The sequence below is a fragment of the Neoarius graeffei genome, chromosome 23 (assembly GCF_027579695.1).
Source record: "Neoarius graeffei isolate fNeoGra1 chromosome 23, fNeoGra1.pri, whole genome shotgun sequence".
NCBI classification, from domain to species: Eukaryota; Metazoa; Chordata; class Actinopteri; order Siluriformes; family Ariidae; genus Neoarius; species Neoarius graeffei.
Window position 1 is genome coordinate 40655932 of NC_083591.1, and position 21564 is coordinate 40677495.

Genomic DNA, 21564 nt, shown 5'->3' on the forward strand with positions numbered 1-21564 from the left:
AAGCTGTTGTGTGATTGACTGTATAAATAGATTTAACAGGAAATCAGAGCTCTGTTTTTTGCAGACTGCTAAAAACAAAAGAAAAGAAGAAAAATCTAGGTAGTAAATGTTCAAAAAAGTTTATTAAGAAAAGGCCTATTTGTTTCTTTTCATTTTTAATAAAATGAATATTTTAGTTAACAGGCTATTATTTTTTATATCCAACGTTTACAAATGTAGATCAATAATTACTGTTGGTTACTAACAGTGTTCCTACACAGTATGTATGGAATTTGATTTTAGTAATTTCCAGGTCTGGATAAATCTGGAAAAAGGAAAATAGTGCATGGAAAAATATTTCTGTTTCCTGACTATTGCCCCTACTTTCTTTTCTAAAATATAAAATGAAGCCAAAATGTTCAAACCAGTGTGAGTCTGATGTCGTTAAATTTAAGCGAGGCAAGAACTGTCTGACGTTTACACTTTGGGCTACGTCATACCCCTGCAGAACTCAAAAAAATTGGTGCGAACGCACATTGCAACAGTACAAATGTAAGAATGGGTAACTGCGAGTTTTTTGATAGCTGGCAAGTTTTGCCGGTGTTGTGGGGCTGCCCCCAGGTGTGAATAATGGCAATTATTGTGTGTATGTGTGTGTATTTGTGTGTATCTGTGAGTTTCTGTGTGTGTGTGTATGTAGGCGAATGTTTTAGAACAGATGTGTATGAGAACATAGTTGCCCTTACTTATTAGCTCATCTCGCCGTAAGGCTGATGACCTGTTGCCATGGCGTGGCGTCCGTCATCCGTTGTCCACCATTCAGTTAAATTGTATCTCCTCCGTCAGTTCTCCACGGATTTCTGTTCTGATTGTTTTGTTTGAAAGAACTCATCATGCCACACAAAACTTGGTTGTTGTTTTGTCCAATTTATTTGCTAACGAGTTAGTAATTAGGCTACATTAACGAATTTTCCAGGCCTCTCAGTACAATTTTCTCCTCTCTGATTTCTCATCCGGTTTCAGTTCTGATCGATGTTTTGTAGATCTTCCCTTGAGGAACAAGACATGGTCTTGTTTTGTTGATTTTCCTGTTTATTTGTTTATTTGTTTATTTTCCATTAAATCGTATCCCCTCCCTCAGTTCTTAATGGATTTCAGTTCTGATTGTTTCATTTGAAAGAACTAGCCCTTCTGCACAACACTTGGTCATTGTATTGTCAAATTTTTGCTAATGAACTGCTAATTAGGTCACCTTAACGAGTTTTGGGACTTCTCATTAGAATTGTTTCTCCTCTCGCAGTTCTCACCCGACTCCAGTTCTGATCGATGTTTTGGGTCGATCTTCCCTTGAGGAACGTAACTCGCCCTGTGTCCGAAATCACTCCCTACTCACTATATAGTGGACTGTATAGTGAGGTCGCCATTTTGTAGTGCTGTTTGAATGTATAGTGAGAATTATTACACCCTATATAGTGCACTCAAAGCATCCTACAGTGCATCACGAAAAGTAGTGTCCAACTGATGGTCACTAAACAAGCAATCCAAGTCGGAAAGTCTGTACACCCCTTTCGCCTTCTCCACGTTTTATTATGTTACAGACTTATTCTACAATAAACTGATTTCATTTTTTGCCACAAAATTCTACGCAAAATAGCCCATAATGACAAAGTGGAAGCAGGTTTTTAGAAAATATGCAATTTTAGTTTACTGACAAAAATAGGTTATTTAGGGGTTTCATATCTGTATGATGCACCTTTGGCAGCAATTACAGCTTCAAGGTGTCTTGGGAAAGAAGCTACGAGCTTGGCACACTTGTTTCTGGACATTTTTGCCCATTCCTCTTGGCATATCCTTGCAAGCTCCATCAGTTTGGATGGGGAGCCTCGGTACACAGCCATTTCCAGCTCCTTCCACAAATGTTCAATTAGATTCAGGTCTGGGCTCTGGCTGGGCCACTCAAGGACATTCACAGACTTTCTTCGAAGCCACTCCTTTGTTCTCTTGGCTGTGTGCTTCGTTGTCATGTTGGAAGGTAAACCTTCGCCCCAGTCTGAGTTCCAGAGCGCTCTGGAGCAGGTTTTCTTCAAGGATCTCGGTGTACTTAGCTGCATTCATCTTTCCCTCTATCAGGACTAGTCACCCCGTTCCCACTGCTGAAAAACATCCCCACATCATGATGCTGCCACCGCCATGCTTCACTGTAGGGATGGCATTAGCCAGGTGATGAGTGGTGCCTGGTTTCCTCCAGATGTGAAGTTTGGTATTCAGGCCAAAAAGTTCAATTTTGATTTCATCAGACCAGAGAATCTTGTTTCTCATGGTTTGAGAGTCCTCTAGGTGCCTTTTGGCAAACTCCAAGCAGGCTGTCATGTTCCTTTTACTAAGGAGTGGCTTCCGTCTGACCACTCTACCATAAAGGTCTGATTTGTGGCGTGCTGCCTGGATGGTTGATCTTCTGAAAGGTTCTCCCATCTCCACAAAGATACGGTGGAGCTCTGTTAGAATGACCCTCGGGTTCCTGCTCACCTCCCTGGCCAAGACCCGTCTTCCCCGATTGCTCAGTTTGGCCGGGCGACCAGGTCTAGGAAGATTCTTGGTGGTTCCAAACTTCTTCCATTTACAAATGATGGTGGCCACTGTGCTTTTTGGGACCTGTAAAGCTGCAGTAATTTTTCTGTACCCTTCTCCAGATCTATGCTATGCCACAATCCTGCTTCTGAGGTCTGCAGATAATTCCTTTGACCCCATGGCTTGGAGTTTGCTCTGACATGCACTGTCAACTGTGGGACCTTATATAGGCAGGTGTTGGCAATCCCCAATCATGTCCAGTCAATTGGATTTACCACAGGCGGACTCTAGTTAATTTGTAGAACTATCTCAAGCAGTATCAGTGGAAACAAAATGCACCTCAGCTCACTTTTGGGTGTTATATCAAAGGGTGTGCACACTTGTGTATATATGATATTTTACATTTTGATTTTTAATAAATTAGCACAAATGTCTAAAAACCTGCTTTCACTTTGTCATTATGGGCTATTTTGTGTAGAATTTTGTGACAAAAAATGAACTCAATCTATTGTAGAATAAGTCTGTAACGTAATAAAACTTGGAGAAGGTGAAAGGGGTGTGCAGACTTTCCGTCTTGATTGTATATCCCATCATGCATTGCGGTCGTGCTGAAAGAAATCAAATCAAAAGCCTCAAATTTGATTTAATAAAAGGCAGCGGCAAAGAAGAAAGTATTCAGCCTCGATTTCAAAGAACTGAAAGATGCAACACAAACAAAGTACTTTGTATTTATTAATGTGGGAAATACGCTCAGTATAATCTGTATTTATCACAAAAATACACGCATGTATTTATTATTTTGAAAACCCACCAGCCGACTGATCTGACGTAAATAACGGCGCGGCGGAGTAGTGTCCGAAAGTTTTTTTTTAATTTTGATTTTTTTTTATTTTTTCATTTTACCAATGAGCTCGCTATATAGTCCTCTATATAGAATTCCCTAGATAGTGAGTAGGGAGTAGTGAACGAGTGAGTGATTTCAGACACAGGGTCGGTCATTTGTTTGTTGATTTTCTTGTTTACAGCTTTGTTTATTTTCCGTTAAATTGTATCTTCTCCCTCGGTTTTCAATGGATTTCAGTTCTGATTGTCGTATTTGAAAGAATGAGACCTTCTGCACAAAACTTGCTCATTGTTTTGTCAATTTCTTGCTCACACATCAGTAATTGGGTCAACTTAACACATTTTCTTCTGACGAGAATTATATCTCCTCTCTCATTTATGATGCGAATTCAGTTCTGATCGATGTTTAGGGTAGATCTTCAGTTGAAGAACAAAATGTAGTCCTTTGTTGATTTTCCTGTTGTCGTGGAGGTTGGTCCTCTTTCACTTCGTCACATTTCAGTTCTGTTTGATGGTTTGGTTGTCATGGTGGTTTTGATGGCAGGCTAGATGAGCTACTATGTCCTTGATGTTCTCGTTTGTGTGTGGCGCACTCGCACAAGACCTCTTAGCCTGATAACTGTCTTACTACCATGTTTTATCTTCATATTTGAACGTGTGTATGGATTCCTCTGTCACTCAACCAGTCTTTGCAGCAGAATCCGAATGTTTCCCTCTGTGTTTCCATCGCTTACATACTTGCCAACTCTACCGATTCACACAGTAGTCTACTGATTTTGACAGGTGAATACCGCCGACTGATTTTAGGTCTAAAAAATACCGCATTACAAAATAAATCAGTGAACACTGATGTTGGATTCGCTCTTGAGACCTCGCTTCAGCTGTTTTTGGCACAGGGGATACATCAGATAGTCATATTAAGTGAAGCCGAAATCCGATGGAATGGTGCGATAATGATGTTGAAGCTAAACTGTATCGCTCTGTTGCACCATTCCACTGGCTCTCGTTATGGTTCTAGCCAATCAGCAATGAGCTCATTTATTACATCAAATTGCACAAAAAAAACGGACGCTCTGGTGATCATAAATAATGAATGACAGCAAGGAAGAAGAAACCTTTATTTGCCACATGCACACTTCAAGCACAGTGAGATTCATCCTCTGCATTTAACCCATCTGAAGCAGTGAACACACACACACACAGAGCAGTGGGCAGCCACACCAGAGCACAGTCAGGGGTTAAGTACCTTGCTCAAGGGCACTTCAGCCCAAGGCTGCCCCATGTTAACCTAACTGCATGTCTTTGGACTGTGGGGGAAACCGGAGCACCCGGAGGAAACCCACACAGATACAGGGAGAACATGCAAACTCCACACAGAAAGGCCCTCACTGGTCGCTGGGTTCGAACCCAGAACCTTCTTGCTGTGAGGCGACCATGCTAACCACTACACCACAGTGGCACCCATAAATTATGTGAAATGGGAGAGCACGAACACAGTCCCTCACTACCAGAAATTAGACAGTTGAGATTCCTGCATTTGAGGAATTCACAAAGGTCAGGACAGCCTGAGTGCAATGGCTAGGCCTCACTTTGGGTAAACCACTTTCTTGATCATGGTGTTGCCCCTGCCAGGTAACAGTATATTGTTGCTGTGACAACAAGTTCAAGGCGACTTGGTAATCGGATCATCCAAGGATCAAAGCATCGACATGAGGAGCATGCATTTTGTGAAGTATGTCTGTTCGAGTTCTCGATCAATTTTCTTCAAATATGGTACTCAGAAATGCAGGAGAATGCACCATTTTACCCCAAATTTTCCAGGGGGGCCTTACCCACAGAGCCCCTGTACAAGGGCCCGACTGTGTCGCACAATCTGATCTCATCTCATCTCTCATCTCATTATCTGTAGCCGCTTTATCCTTCTACAGGGTCGCAGGCAAGTTGGAGCCTATCCCAGCTGACTAGGGGCGAAAGGCGGGGTACACCCTGGACAAGTCGCCAGGTCATCACAGGGCTGACACATAGACACAGACAACCATTCACACTCACATTCACACCTACGCTCAATTTAGAGTCACCAGTTAACCTAACCTGCATGTCTTTGGACTGTGGGGGAAACCGGAGCACCCGGAGGAAACCCACGCGGACACGGGGAGAACATGCAAACTCCGCACAGAAAGGCCCTCGCCGGCCACGGGGCTCGAACCCAGACCTTCTTGCTGTGAGGCGACAGCGCTAACCACTACACCACCGTGCCGCCCGCAATCTGATCTACCGCTTTAAATTCTCTCGGGGTTGGCAAGTTTATGCTGTGTGTGTGCTTGCATGTATTTGTGTGATAATGTGTATGTGCTGATGACAGACGGAGAGACATAAGAAGACAAAGGTGGAGAGTGTTCTAAACTTTTTATGACCAATGATTTTACATTTTATTCTATGTTAAGTTTTCAGAATGCATTCTTCTAATACATGATTCTTAATTATTATTTGACGTTATTGATAGTTCTTTGTTGAACCGTGTGTTAAACAGTGTTGACAGTAGACACTTCGACTCCATTTAATATTCAGTGAAGCAAAGTTAATGCATTTCTGTTCCCTTTTCTTTTCATGAGTTGTACTGTTACGGTTATGGGTAGAAGGGATCAGTTTAGTTTTTAAGTTTCCATGGCAGAAACAGAATAACACTGCATTGTTTTAGCATTGCAGCTTGAATAAAATGCTGCGCACTGAACAGCGTTGTAGTCGAGTCACTAAACCTCGAGTCCCCAGTGTTCAAGTCCGAGTCATTAAAGAAAATTTCGGGTCGAGTCCGAGAACAAGACTCCAACCGCACCATTTGACGATGGCTGTTGCTGCCTTTATGTGAAAGCGTCTCTGCTACTGTGTTGGACTAACGTTACTGCTCGACTGCCTCATTTTAGTTAATAGATTACAGATAAAAAGCTTGTTCATCGCTCAGCAAGCCCCGCCCACTATCAACAGGGCAAATAATATGAGAGAGGGTTAACACTAGCTAGTTCATCACTCAGCAAGCCCCGCGATCAACAGAGCAATGAACATAGCGTGTCACTTCCTTCTCTGGGTGGAGTCTTACCAAATGACGATTGAAGTTTGAGGTTGTCCTCGTCGTCTCCTCAATAGTTCTTCTACATATGGAACACACAGCAGTGCATTTTTTCCCACTGCACGAGAAGTCTGTATAAGCAAAGCGGACAATCCTAGGGGCTTCTCTCCAGGCATTTTAGCGCCATTAACGTTATTTTGTTCCTGAACATGATGTATGAACAGGTGAATGTGCAGTCTCTTGCACAAAAGTAGTATAAAAATTAATGTAGATATAAATATCTTATACCAAATTATTATGGCATGTTACAAAAAATAAAGAAAAAATCTGAGTCCTCGTCTCCAATTTACGAGTCTGAATGCAGTTAATGTCCGAGTCCAAGTCCGAGTCATCAGTGCTCAAGTCCGAGTCAAGTCACGAGTCCTTAAAATTAGGTCCTGGACTCGAGTACTACAAGCCTAGCATTGAACTTGTCTGGGTTTGGTTTTAATTGATTTGTTTGAGCTACAGTACCTTGCCACAGGGGTGCACTAGAAATTTTGGGCCCGATGAAAGAATATAATATCAATAATTGCTTTCTTGCTTTTGGCAATTATTTGGCAACGTACTCGCTTACATACTCCCAGTGTAACATACATATTAACAGCTGGATTTTATTTATTTAATTATTTATTTCAAGAATAAACATCTAGTTATTTGTTCTCAGGTGTCAAATATGGTCTGAAAAATGTACCGTGAAGTCTGGGAATTTGAGTATGGGATTTTGAAATGGAAAATGTGGAGGAACCCTGACAACTATCATGACATGATCTGAAACGTGTACAGTAATCTGATGTACAGCACATGTGACCAAAACTCAATAACTGGTCTTGTACAGTCTGCTGCAGAATTTGACCCAGATTTTATTAGCATCATTTATTCCAGTGTGGCATGGGATAAACTCATAGTATCTCTGTGAGAACACAGAGGAAAGCAGACCCATGAAACATATAGTGGTGTAACCATATCCTCTAACGTTCCATACAACACTCACCATTCGATACATCTGCATCTTAAACAGCACATCTGACAGAGTATGTAATAAAGCAGGTTATTCAGCATAAAATGCATTTCACAGTTATTCCATGAAACCAAGTCATGGGGGTGTCGTGGCTCAGGTGGATAAGGCGGCATACCATAAATCTGGGGACCCTGGTTCAATTCCGGCCTAAGGTTATTTTCCAACCCCCCCGCTCATTTTCTGTCTCTACACTGTCCTATCCAATAATAAAGGTGAAAAAAGCCCAAAAGAATATCTTTAAAAAAGAAATCGAGTCATACATGAGATGATAGCTGACGAGGCGCGTAGCTCTGAGTTGGCTATAAGGCATGTACGACGAGACTGAGTGGAATAACTGTTTTATTCTATCCACATTCACTGGGTTTTGAGAAACAGAGCATTTTTATTTTTATTTTTTGTAAATTTGATAAATAAAAACTTTGTACAAAACGTCCGACAAATTAATTTCCACTTAGAATGTAAAAAAAAAACATGAAATGACAGGAGCAATTTGTGAAAAATGCTATAATAATAATTTTTGAAAAATAAAAAGATAGGTTCTTACCATCAGATACTTTTATTCCATATTTTGTTGCTTTTTTTTGTATTTTTGGGGTTTTCTTCTTCTTTAGGTTTTTTTTTTGGCGGTTGGCAAACCAACTTAATGGTGCATTACCGCCACTGACTGGGCTGTAGTATGGAACGGGAGATATTGGGAAAACAAACAAACAAAAAAGTATATTCTTTGAGCCATTTCTGTTTCTTTTAAATACTTGATAATTTTTTGGGGTTTTATTTTTGAGTAGAGTTTGTATTTCGTCCTCGGTTGGTTCAGCAACACGTTCTGCCATTTTGTTTTTCTCTACTCACGGTATATGAGCTGATATCCTAGCAGTAGAGTAGCCAATCAGAGCGCACGATTGCTCATATCCAGTGAATGTGGCTAGAGTAAATGAATATATATATATATATATATAAAATTTTTATTACATGAGATATGAGCCAGGCGGCACGGTGGTGTAGTGGTTAGCGCTGTCGCCTCACAGCAAGAAGGTCCAGGTTTGAGCCCAGTGGCCGGCGAGGGCCTTTCTGTGCGGAGTTTGCATGTTCTCCCCGTGTCCGCGTGGGTTTCCTCCGGGTGCCCGGTTTCCCCCACAGTCCAAAGACATGCAGGTTAGGTTAACTGGTGACTCTAAATTGACCATAGGTGTGAATGTGAGTGTGAATGGTTGTCTGTGTCTATGTGTCAGCCCTGTGATGACCTGGCGACTTGTCCAGGGTGTACCCTGCCTTTCGCCCGTAGTCAGCTGGGATAGGCTCCAGCTTGCCTGCGACCCTGTAGAAGGATAAAGCGGCTAGAGATAATGAGATGAGATGAGATATGAGCCCTTACTCATTCGGTGTGTAACAATTCATGATTTGATTCGAGTCACGATTTGATTTGCCCATGATATTTCTTTTGGGGGGGGAATTGTCACCAGAAAAAAAATATATTCCTGTTCTTTATCAGCTTAAATATTCCTTTATGTTAAATTAAAAAAAGAAACTTTTTGTTTCATTTTTAAATAAGCAAAATAATTATTTACCCACGTTTCTAAAGTTTGGAGTAAAATATAGTGACCTATTATTTTGAAATGGAAAATGTATAGGAACCTTGTATTAAGAAAATGAAACTCAAGGTTTTTTTTTATTTGTTTAACAAAAGGAATATTGAGGTTAATAAAGAGTAGGAAAATAAATGTTGCAGTTTTTTGGGAATAAAATTTTCTTCATTTTCTTCAGATGGAATTGTGAACCCAATATTGTGAATAGAATCGAATTGTGAATTTGGTGAATCGTTACAGGCCTAATAGTTACTAATTCACAGGGATTGCTATAGCAGACACTCTCCATAATCTTAGTCTAATAATAAATGGATTAAAGAAAAAAACATGTTGTTTCACAAAAAAAAAACGTGTGCCAGAAGCCAAACCATGCATGCAGGTCATTCTCAGTCAAAAGGGATTAATGATCCAAAAGTGGAGTCTGGGTAATTAACACAAGAACTTATTGCCATGTTTGTGTTCAGCAAACAAGCAAGTTATTAAAACCAAGAAGTACACTGAGAAGAAGTGAATATAGAAACCACTCAATGGGATTAGATCCTTACATGCTAACAAAGAAGGATTTTTACTATAAGTTGGAAAATTATCCATCTGTTGAGTTCCCTGATATCTCAAACTACCTGGTGCTGCAGACATCGTTCTACACGGACAAACACATGAAAACCTGGAAGAGCATGGAGGAGTGCAACTTTTTATATGTGGCTGGGATAAAGATCTGGGAATCAGGACACTATAAGATAAATCCTGTATCGTTTTTGCCCGGGTAAGGCGGAATTTTGGGGCTTTTTGTGCGCATCTTTGAGATGACTGCTACAAGTTTTAGTATCAGGTGTAAACACACCACAGCTTCTCGATTCCCAATCCTCCCTGCTCTTCTCTTCCAGCTAAATCATTCACAAAGAGCCACAGAAACCCCTTTAAAGACCTGGGTGTTACACGTATTATACACATGTTAGTTTACAACATGGCGACCACGATCAAACAGTAAACAAAAACATATCTGAGGATTTAAGCGTCTCCTGAACTTCAAAACATCACGAAATAACGGAAAATGGCGAGAGAAGTGATTTGCGAATCCAAACGCAATAAATCAGAGGAAATTACAAACCTTTCACGAAGTGATCACTGCAAACTCAAGCATTCTTTGACTCAGCTCCCTTTGAACGCAGCGAAAGGTTCAAAGCCACCTTTCTCGTCGTCTTTTGGTAAAATCCTTTTCTCTTTCACCCTTTATCACTTCAAGGGGAACCTGGAAGATACTTATCAGTTTCATGGCTTGTTTGACTCAAACAGACCAAAACAACGCAAACATAGGGTATTTTAACGACTAGCAAAGTGCCCCAGCGATAGAAATGCCTTGTGAACAGTGAGCTTAGCTGACCACCACTTCATGTCTTGCATATTTAATGAGGTGGATGTGAGGTCGGATGCAACCCAGCAAATGTACCCGACTAAAAATTAGCTTCAACTTGAAAAAAAATTTGTGCCCACTCGATGGCGCTTTGCGGCCTATTAAGGCTTAAAGTGCATATTCTGGACCAATTTCGTTTTTTTTAATATGAAAGTATGTCCCTTTACACACTCATCCAGAAGGGTAATTTGACACAAGGCCATCTGTCTACAGCATAAAAAAATTTAATAACAAAACGCGTCTGGAAAAATCCCAAGGGAGTCTGGAGCCAGATTCGTGACGTCACCTGTGGAAGCGCCAGCAGGCTGCGCAAGCTTTGCACGGTTTCAGTGCACAGCCTGTGTAGACCAAGCGCTCCCATTTCTCTCTCATTGTCCGGTCTTTTGGAAAACGATGAGTACTAATCCCATCAAGATTGGTGTTGCTACACCCTCCTACGATACATCTGTTAACCATTTTAATAATTACGCGATAACGTTGAAGAAATTTGCAGAAAACCACCAGGTCGTTTTCTCATAAATAAACCAGCGCTGACGTAGGATTCAGAAGGAGGCGTCCCGCACGCGACGTCACGAAAATCAATGTTTCCCGGGAAATCCAAATGCCAAGTTTTTTCAGAGGCGGACCAATTCGCCTCAAATGGCTTGATTTCAACTGAATTTTTCTGGTATTGCGCAAGGTAAAAAAATTACAGAGAATGCAAAATGTTACAGATATTTGACCAAAGTTTAATAGAACATAGGAGAATTACATTGATCTTGCTCCTGAATTTACCTGTGATATGCACTTCAAGAAACGCTAAGATAGAGGATATTTTACAGTTTCTTGGTAATTATTATGAATATCAAGAAGGCTGGCGAGGGACTGACAGTTTATAGGTGCGTTATGGATGCATTATAATAATAATAATATAACTATAACTGGATAAAACTTACAGTATGATGTCTCATTCATGAATAAATTAAAAGAGCATGCTGTGATATCGGAGAAATAAAACGGGTTGTGATGGTGTCATTGCTGTTTTATTCCTTCGTTGGTGCACACGAAGAATTTCGAAGAATTTCTAGCTCGACAGTTTCTCATTTCTTCACGAACACAGACACACTTTGTGCACTGACCCGCATGCTCGTGTTTACTTGGACTTTTATGTCTTCCCTGCCGTTTCAATTAAACCGAACAAATAATTATTAGCTTGTGTGCGGCTCCCGTCCCTCTTTCCCTGCTGTGTATTGTGTAACTGCCGTAGTCCTTGCTGAGGTGCGTTCACGCATAGTGATTATGTAGGTATATAATTACACACCGTTCTTTTCCATTTAAGAATCAAAGCGTATCGGTTCTGAGTTTATCACTGATTTTTATATGTATATGTGTATGCGTTGTGAGTGGCTGACTGGTTTATTTATGTTGGGTGTTAATGAATTCTGCCTACTGGAGGCTCGATGAGCAATAACCAGCATGCTGGATGTGGGTGATGTCTCCTTCTTCTTTCACATTGCACAGAAACTTCATCATACATTCTAAGCGAATCTGCACCAAGTATAGAAATAAATTGTTGTGAGCACCTATCGAATGATTGAAATGCTCATTTGTAAAGAGTCGGCATCGAAGCAGCGCGTACTGTTTCATAGGTCCAGCTGGAGAATGATCTTTTTTTGCAAGCAAAGTGTGGGAAGATGTCTGTTTTGCAAGCAGGGTGTACTTAAAATACCACAATAGTCTTCATGGAAGTCCTGTTGTTTTGTCATTAAAGCAGTTACATTGGTTCAGTGGCTTTTTTTTTAGGCTGTATGGAATTACTGCAGTCCTGAGAAAATGTGAAATCTGTACCTAAAGCGGTTTCTCAAGTTCAGCAATGAAATAAACAAACATCCTGCTTTAAAGTGCAATTTAGAATCACAGACTTTACGTCACTTGAAAGAGTATTTGTGTCGTGATTGCGATTGGCCCATGCTTCCATCCATCCATCCATTATCCGTAACCGCTTATCCTGTGCAGGGTCGCAGGCAAGCTGGAACCTATCCCAGCTGACTGTGGGTAAGAGGTGGGGTACACCCTGGACAAGTCGCCAGATCATCGCAGGACTGACACATAGAGACAAACAACCATTCACACCTACGGTCAATTTAGAGTCACCAGTTAACCTAACCTGCATGTCTTTGGACTGTGGGGGAAACCGGAGCACCCGGAGGAAACCCACAGGGAGAACATGCAAACTCCGCACAGAAAGGTCCCCATCGGCCACTGGGCTCGAACCCAGAACCTTCTTGCTGTGGGGCGACAGCGCTAGCCACTACACCACCGTGCCGCTTGACCCATGCTTGTTTTGTAAAATAAGTGTACGTTTGTGAGATTAAGTGAATAAATGAAATGACCTGCTCTTAGAACAATAGAAATACTTTATTTTTATTGCAAGATGCCTTTTGATATGCATTTTTATCCGATCCACATTCACTGGATATGAGCAATTGAGTGCTCTGATTGGCTAATCTACTACTAGGATATCAGCTCATATACCATGAGTAGAGAAAAGCAAAATGCCAGAGCTCATCAAGTCAGATATATCACTTTGTTATCAAGTATTTAAAAGAAACAGAAATTGCTTAAATAATATAGTTCCCCCCCAATATCTCCTGTTCCACACTCCAGCTCAGTCAGTGGCGGTAATGCACCTTCAAGTTGGCTTGCCAACTGGCAAAAAACCTTAAAGAAGAAAAAGAAAATGGCGGAACGTGTTACTGAACCAACCGAGGATGAAATAAAAGCTCTACTCAAACACAAAACCCCAAAAAATACAAAAAAAAGCAACAAAATATGGAATGAAAGTATTTGATGGTAAGAACATATCTTTTTTTATTTTTCAAGAATTGTTATCATCACATTTTTCACAAATTGTTACTGTCATTTCGCCGGTTTGTTTACATTCTAAGCAGAAATGGTTTTGTCGGACGTTTTGTATAAAGTTGTTATTTCTCGAATTTGCAAAAAATAAAAATAAAAATGCTCTGTTTCTCAAAATCCAGTGAATGTGGATAGAATAAAACAGTTATTCCACTCAATCTCATCATACACGGCTTACAGTCTTATCAGGTCAAGTAGAGTTTTTATTTCGTCCTCGGTTGATTCAGCAACACGCGCCGCCATTTTGTTTTTCTCTACTCACGGTATATGAGCTGATATCCTAGTAGTAGAGTAGCCAATCAGAGCACGTGATTGCTCATATCCAGTGAATGTGGATAGAATAAAACACTTCATCCATGCTGCATGTTTCCTCACTGTGTTCTTTCTGTGCCATTGTACAGAGGACCTGCTGCCCTTTGGCTTCCCCAGTATAGACATGGGTCCCCAGTTGAAGGTGGTGGAGAGAACGCGCACTGCCACGATGCTCTGCGCTGCCAGTGGCATCCCTGATCCAGAGATCTCCTGGTTCAAAGACTTCCTTCCTGTGGAGCCAGCGCTCAGCCAGGGCCGTATTAAGCAGCTACGATCAGGTATGTTAGAGAGAACAACTCGGATCATTGATCAGTGATGCGGTTTGATGATCTTTGGATTTAGATTTGTGGAAAATGCTAAATAAGCACTTCTGTGTGTGAAGAGTAAAGCAGTAAAGAAGTGCAGTAGGGGTCACGTCGTGTTTTATATTTCTGTTTAAGCCCAATATTATAATGAGGGTATATATATATATATATATATATATATATATATATATATATATATATATATATATATAAGTTGCCAAAGGTGTTTGTACAGTTTTCATCATATCATATTGTGTCAACATTACGAATGTGATCAAATCTGTATCGGCAGTGAATTGGGTCTGTGCTGTCGAGGTTTTCATCTGATGCAAGTCCAGAGTTTAAATTGTCTGCTTATTGACCCAGAGATAAAGTGTTCAAATGAAAGGGTATTTTAGGAAAGGCAGTCATTTCTAAAATCACTGCTTTTTACTGCAGCTCAGCTCGGGAGGGAAGCAAAGATATAGCTTGCATTTTTTTTTTTTGAGACTGTAATTTGCGACTGGAGCCTGAACAGAAGGCTATGATTAGAGAATTTACTCCAGGGGTCATCAATTAGATCTGACATGGGGCCAAATAGTGTTTGGGCCAGAATCGCCCTTGCTTTATCCGTCTGCTGTGTGTTTCGAAGGGATACCAGCATTCAGTCGAAGGCTATTACATTACATTGCTTGTAATTTTTAATTTTCAGAATGTTATTAGATCTTTTTCATTTCATTTCGTTCACCCACCATTTGATATCCTGACACAGTGAAACTGTCGAGGAAATCCGTAATGTCATATAGCAGAAGTAGGCCTACATCTATCTTTATATATTTTTAATATATTAGATTAAAATGAGCTCCCTATTAAATAGGCAGGTAACGATATATCGTGTGATGATCGCACGATACAAATTTATAACAAGTCGAATCGATGAAATAAAAAATGAATTGTCATTACTATCAGGCTGCGTAATCTTAGTTTTTCCTAGCTGCAATTGTGTTGTTTAGACAGCAGAGGGTGAAATAACGTATAATAGCAGGAATACACGTTACTTGGGTGGCACTGTCGCCTCTCAGCAAAAAGGTTCTGGGTTGAGCCCAGTGGCCAACGGGGACCTTTCTGTGTGGAGTTTGCATGTTGTCTGCGTGGGTTTCCTCTGGGTGCTCCGGTTCCCCCCACAGTTCAAAGACATGCTTAACTGGCTACTCTAAATTGTGAATGTGTGTGAATGGTTGAGAGGAGAAAACCTCTATAATAATCCAGTAGCAGGCAATGGGAAACCACTACTGTAATCCTTTCTTAGAAACTTTGAGCGGTCAGAACGGACCTGCCATCAGGCAGAAAGCTAAAGAAGAAGACACATGACTTCACCCTAGGCAGAAGTAACAGAGCTCTAGTGATGCAAAAAAAAAAAACCCAGATATAAAATCCAAAAGAGCTGTTGTGCGATTGACTGTAGAAAAAGATTTAACAAGAAATCAGAGCTCTGTTTTTACAGATTGCTGAAAGCTAAAGAAAAGAGAAGCAAATGGAGGTAGTAAAAATGTTCATTAAAGTTTATTAATAAATGGCTTTTGGTTATTATTTTTTTCACTTTTAATAAAAGGAATATTTTAGTTATGTGTGTTTATTATAATAATAATAACATGGACAATACCCCATCCGTACCCAGCATGCTGATGTTGACAGAACAAACACCCATCAGTGGCTGCGTGCAGTGGGACTAAAAACTGAAACTGAAGGATTTATTATGACTGCACAAGATCAAAGCCTCTTCACTAGAAACGACTGTATAAAAAAATGGAGCTATCCCAAAATGTCGCTTCTGTGACAAGTTCAATGAAACAATGGATCACCTGGTATCCGGTTGCTCAGTTCTCACACCCAATGAATACATGAACAGGCATGGCAGAATCAGACAATGCCTTCATTGGAAAATATTCCAACGTTATAGCCTTCCATCAGCTGACAAGTGGTACGGGCACAAACCACCACCAGTCACAGAAAATGAGCAAGCTACAATTTTATGGAATTTTAGCATAAACACTGCTAGAACCATACAAGCAAACAGACCAGACATAGTTGTGAAGGATCATAAAGGAAAAACTTGCCTGTTGATTGATCTGACAGTACGTACAGATAGAAATGCTTCTGCGAAAGAATTTGAAAAACCATTGAAGTATTAAAACCTACAGATTGAAATAGAAAGAATGTGGCACCTTAAGATGACAGTTGTACCAGTAGTTGTCGGAGCTTTAGGTCTGGTGAAGAAAGATACTGAGAAGCATCTTGAAAAAAATCCCAGGGAAGCCAAAGATGCAAGAAATCCCAAAAAATAGTTTTAAATAATACAGCTCATATCTTAAGAAAAGGCCTTTCACTTTGACATGTTTTTCTATGGCTAAAGATACGAGGGTAAGTCAAAAAGTTCTAAGTCAAATGAAAAAAAAATCTTTATTTATGAAAATAACAAAGCTATTTCTCTACATTTCCTCCATTTAAGTCGAAAAACTTCTGCAAGCGATGTTTGCATCGGAGAATTCCTTCTTTGTATTCCTTCTTTGTATTCCTTTTTTGAATTCTTTTGTATTCCTTTTGAAATTATAACATCTGTCTTCGAACTTTTTGACTTACCCTCATATAAGCAACACCTTTCCCACTGCCTCAGGCCTCTGGTCGCGGCCCAGCAGTGAGATTGTAACAAAAGGTGATAAAAGGATTTGAAAAGTATAATAATAATAATAATAATAATAATATTCTGGAGGAATACATGCACCATTATGTAAAAGCAAAGAACCAAATAAACAAGAGCAATAATAATAATAATAATAATAATAATACATAGGTACATTAATAATCTAAAATTTGGCTGGATATATATACAATAAAGCTATATAAAAATGTGAAATTGTGTTAAGAAAAAAAAATCAGAATATGTAAATATGTAAATAAAAAATACAATTTAAACTCAAAACCTATCCTAATTTGAGCTTAAAAAGTAAAAAGAGTGAAAATAACTAACTAACTAAATAAATAAATAGCTTCAAGTTATTCATGTGGCCATATTCTCTAGTGTATAATAATAATAATAATAATAATAATATGTTAAATTTCCATTGTGCCGTTCACAATCCCAAGGTCACTTCAAAGCAGGCAGGAGAGAGGAAAAAAAACGACTAAGCAGTAAGAGAAGAGAAATGTTCACAGAAAAGACATGTTGTCAAATTGAGATTTGAAAGTAGAGAAAGAAGAGCAGTCATGGAGAGATTGAGGAAGATAATTCTCGAGTTTAGGGGCAATGGCCCTGAAGGACCTGCCCCCCATGGTGGAAAGTCGAGTGTGTGGGACAGCAAGTAGTCATTGCTAGAAGACCTTAGTGAGTGATCGGGGGTGTAGGGGGTCAGTAGTTCTCTAACATAGATTGGAGCAAGATTATGCAGGGCTTTGAAAGTGATAGGCAAGATTTTACATTTGATACGGGACAGAACAGGTAGCCAGTGTAGCTGAGAGAGGATGGGGTGATGTGAACAGAGCATTTAATATGAGTTAGATCTCTACCTGCAGAGCTGTGTGTATATTGTCACTTTTATAAAGACTTTGCAGGAAGGCCTATGAAGAGTGAATTATAGGAATCTAAACAGGACATAAACTGCAAGTTGGCCTAGTGGTTAGCATGTCTGCCTCTCGACTGGGAGATTGCGAGTTCTACTCATGGTTGGGTCATACCAAAGACAATTGTAACAAGAAGACCAAGTCATCTATGTCCCCCGCCCTATATACCAAGTTTCAAGATATTATTTGTCACATTTTTCAAGTTCTGCTGCAGGAAACCAACCCGACCTCTTTACACTGACCTCAGCAGCCCATGGCATAAACCCACCCGACCTTTGGTCCAGGTGAGCTAAAAATTAAAACTTCTCACATTTCTTAGTATCAAAAGGCACATATACATTACTTAATCAACACATATACCAACTTTCAAGACCATCCCACTCATAGTTTTCAAGTTCTGCTCCGGAAACAAAACCCACCCCTAAGACTAACCTGAGAGACTCAGCTCATCTCATCTCATTATCTCTAGCCGCTTTATCCTGTTCTACAGGGTCGCAGGCAAGCTGGAGCCTATCCCAGCTGATTACGGGCGAAAGGCAGGGTACACCCTGGACAAGTCGCCAGGTCATCACAGGGCTGACACATAGACACAGACAACCATTCACACTCACATTCACACCTACGGTCAATTTAGAGTCACCAGTTAACCTAACCTGCATGTCTTTGGACTGTGGGGGAAACCGGAGCACCCGGAGGAAACCCACGCGGACACGGGGAGAACAAGCAAACTCCACACAGAAAGGCCCTTGCCGGCCACGGGGCTTGAACCCGGACCTTCTTGCTGTGAGGCGACAGCGCTAACCACTACACCACTGTGCTTCCCCACCTGAGAGACTAAGTCTGAAATTGTTTCCATGGAAACATGAAAAATTTAAATTTCTCAAATTTCTTAGTATGAAAAGGCACATCTACATCACCTTGTTAACATGCATGCCAAGTTTCAAATCCGTATCATGAATAGTTTTGGATATACGCTCCGGAAACGAACATTGCTCTTAGAAACAAAGTCAAAATCTATTTTTTATGTAAAAATTTGAAAAAAATATATATTTTTTTCAAAAATCCAAAATAGCAAAAGGCACCAGTTCACATGTTGCTTGATATGTATACAAAGTTTCATGAAGATATCTTCGGTAGTTTTAAAGATATGGCCTGGAAATGAAAATGTGACCAGACGGACGGACGGAACCCGTTTCTATATCCCCCGCCGAAGTTCATTTGGACGGGGGATAAAAATGGTACCTACTGCCACCTGGCAAGGTACACCGCAATATAGATGTGATAGGGAATCAAACTCTTGCGGTTACCAGAGGACTATTCCCCCCCCACTATAACCTTAACTATATAGTAAGCGAAAGGTCAAGAGCTACTGAAATGGAGATCGGTGCTGTGCCTCAAAGAGCTGGATAGTACTGGGACAGGAGACTGCTTGGGAAGACCAGATCCTGACATGGGAGGGACTTTGACTTTTTGAAATAAGACATAAAGAAAGCATGAACCAGAGTTTGTGCATCATTACTTGTCAGAAGCAGACGAATATGAACAATATTACGGAGATGAAAGAACGCAAGTTTGGTGAGTGACTTAATATCCCTGTGTCCGAAATCACTCGCATTTTGTATAGCTGTCCGAATGTATAGTGAGAATTATTACACCCTATATAGTGCACTCAAAGCATCCTACAGTGCATCACGAAAAGTAGTGTACAACCGATGATCACTGACCAAGCAATATATACCATCATGCATTGCAGTTGTGCTGAAAGAAAAAAAAAAAGTGTTGGGGTGAACGGATGGAGGAAGAAGCACATTATAAACGGACATTCAAGTACAATTAAAAATAGTAAGAGAATAGAAAATAAGCTAAAATAAAACAAGACTGATAAAATATAAGAATAAAAGTTATAGTGCAGAGCGAGGAATTAATCAAAAGCCTCAAATTTGATTTAATAAAAAGCAGCGGCAAAGAAGAAAGTATTCAGCCTTGATTTAAAATAACTGAAAGATGCAGCACAAACAAAGTACTTTGTATTTATTAATGTGGGAAATACGCTCACTATAATATGGATTTATTACAAAAATACACGCATGTATTTATTATTTTGAAAACCCACCAGCCGACTGATCTGGCACGTTTTAATTGTGCGACAGTAATGATGTAAATAACAGTGTGGCGGAGTAGTGTCCGAAAGTGTTTTTTTTTTTCTTTCATTTTACCAATGAGCTCACTATATAGTCCTCTTTATAGTAATTCCCTAGATAGTGAGTAGGGAGTAGTGAATGAGTGAGTGATTTTGGACATAGCCTATGAAAATCAAAATTGAGTGATGGATCAAATAGTACTCCAAGATTTCTGACAACAGGAGCAAGCTTAACAAGCACATCGTCAATACTGCTGGAAAAGTTGGATTTTTCAGATAGTAGGGATTTGGGATCAACGAGTAAGACTTCAGTTTTCTCACTGCTTAACTTGAGAAAGTCTTTCTGCAACCAAAGCTTTAAATCTGAGTAAATAAATACAGTCAGTAAAAAAACATTTTAGAGTTCCAGATGTTCGTTTTCCAGCACAAAATTAAATGTTACAGAAAAAAAAGTATCTGAGCAGCATATTACATAAGAGAGCACTTTTCAGATTAAAAAAGAAAACATAACGAAGGCTACTGGGTTTTGGTACAAAATTAAGAAGCGAGTGTGACAGCCAAAGTGTCCAGAAGAACTGTGGCTGGTTCTGCAAACCTACAGCTCATTTCCTTATAAAGCTGCACTCATTGTACCTGAGACTACTTTTTTTTTTAAAGCAAAGGGTCGTCTCACACCAGATATTGACTGTTTCATTTATTATGGCTCACTGCTTACTGTTTATAGCATTTTTTTAACATTGAAACATTTCATTTCATAATTTTTAAGCCATTTTTGGTCTACAGCATTTCTTTACATGTGCCAAAGACTTTTGCACAGGACTGTAGCTGAATATCATCTGCATAGCAGTGAAATTTAAAGCCATGGCTATGAATAATATGACCAAGGGGAAGGCTGTAGATTAAAAAGAGAAGAGGCCCAAGAACCGATCCCTGAGGGACCCCGCGTTTAACAGAAGAGGTGGTGGACTTGTGTGAACCAAGTCTGATAAATTGTTGTCTGTTTTGTAAGATATGACCTGAACCACTGAAAGGCTATGTCAGCAATACCAATAGAGGAGAGATGGGAAATGAGTGCATCGTTGTTGAGGAGAATGTTGAAAGAACCACTATCGGCAGACCGGCGGAGATCATGAACAACACTCAGAAGAGCTGTCTCAGTGCTGTGGTGTGGACGGAAACCAGATTGAAAAAGCTCATAGAGTGTGTTTTCATTAAGAAAGGTACGGAGTTGCATAAAGGGAAGATTTGAGATGGGTCTCGAACTGGAAAGAGATGTCGGATCCAAGTCAGTTTTCTTAAGGACAGGGGTAACTGTAGCAGATTTGAAGGCATGAGGGACAGAGCTAGACGAGAGACATGTCTTTATCACTAGGGCAATAGGAGTATTAATTATAGAGGAGCACGTTTTAAGTAGCGGGTTGGGGTGGGGTTAGCAGCCAGGAGAAAGGATTAGACTTAATGATGGGTTCAGTGACAGAAAGAGAGTTAACAGGTGTGAAGCAAATGAGTTTTGTAGGTGGTGTAGAAACATCAATAGGTAAGAAGGAATGGGACCTAGAAGGAAAACAGCAATAGATTTGGTCAATTTTCTTATTAAAATAATGCAAAAATGCCTCACAGTGCTTAACTGTATGAGGGTTTGCTAGTATGGGAGGTTGGAAGAGTTTGCTAACAGATTTGAAGAGTATAGAGTTTAGTTAAAACGGGGGCAAATAATTACCTCGCCCAGGACGGAGTCCACCAGGGGGCTAGGTATTGTTTTCGGTCGGGTTTCTTTGTTTTTTTGTTAATGATATTACAGGGA

The 21564-nt window shown here is 40.1% G+C and overlaps 1 protein-coding gene and 1 non-coding gene across 2 annotated transcripts in view; one reads left to right on the forward strand and one right to left on the reverse strand.

The window, feature by feature from the left end:
* Positions 1-21564, forward strand: part of LOC132871725 (receptor-type tyrosine-protein phosphatase S-like) — a 328962-nt gene that overhangs the window by 118672 nt on the left and 188726 nt on the right. Inside the window, exon 6 of the mRNA XM_060906174.1 lies at positions 13808-13996. Coding sequence (XP_060762157.1) covers positions 13808-13996 — 189 coding nt within the window. The remainder of the gene's footprint in view (positions 1-13807; positions 13997-21564) is intronic.
* LOC132871998 (U1 spliceosomal RNA) lies at positions 4867-5032 on the reverse strand. The gene has a single exon (XR_009651364.1). It is a non-coding gene; the product is annotated as a U1 spliceosomal RNA (small nuclear RNA).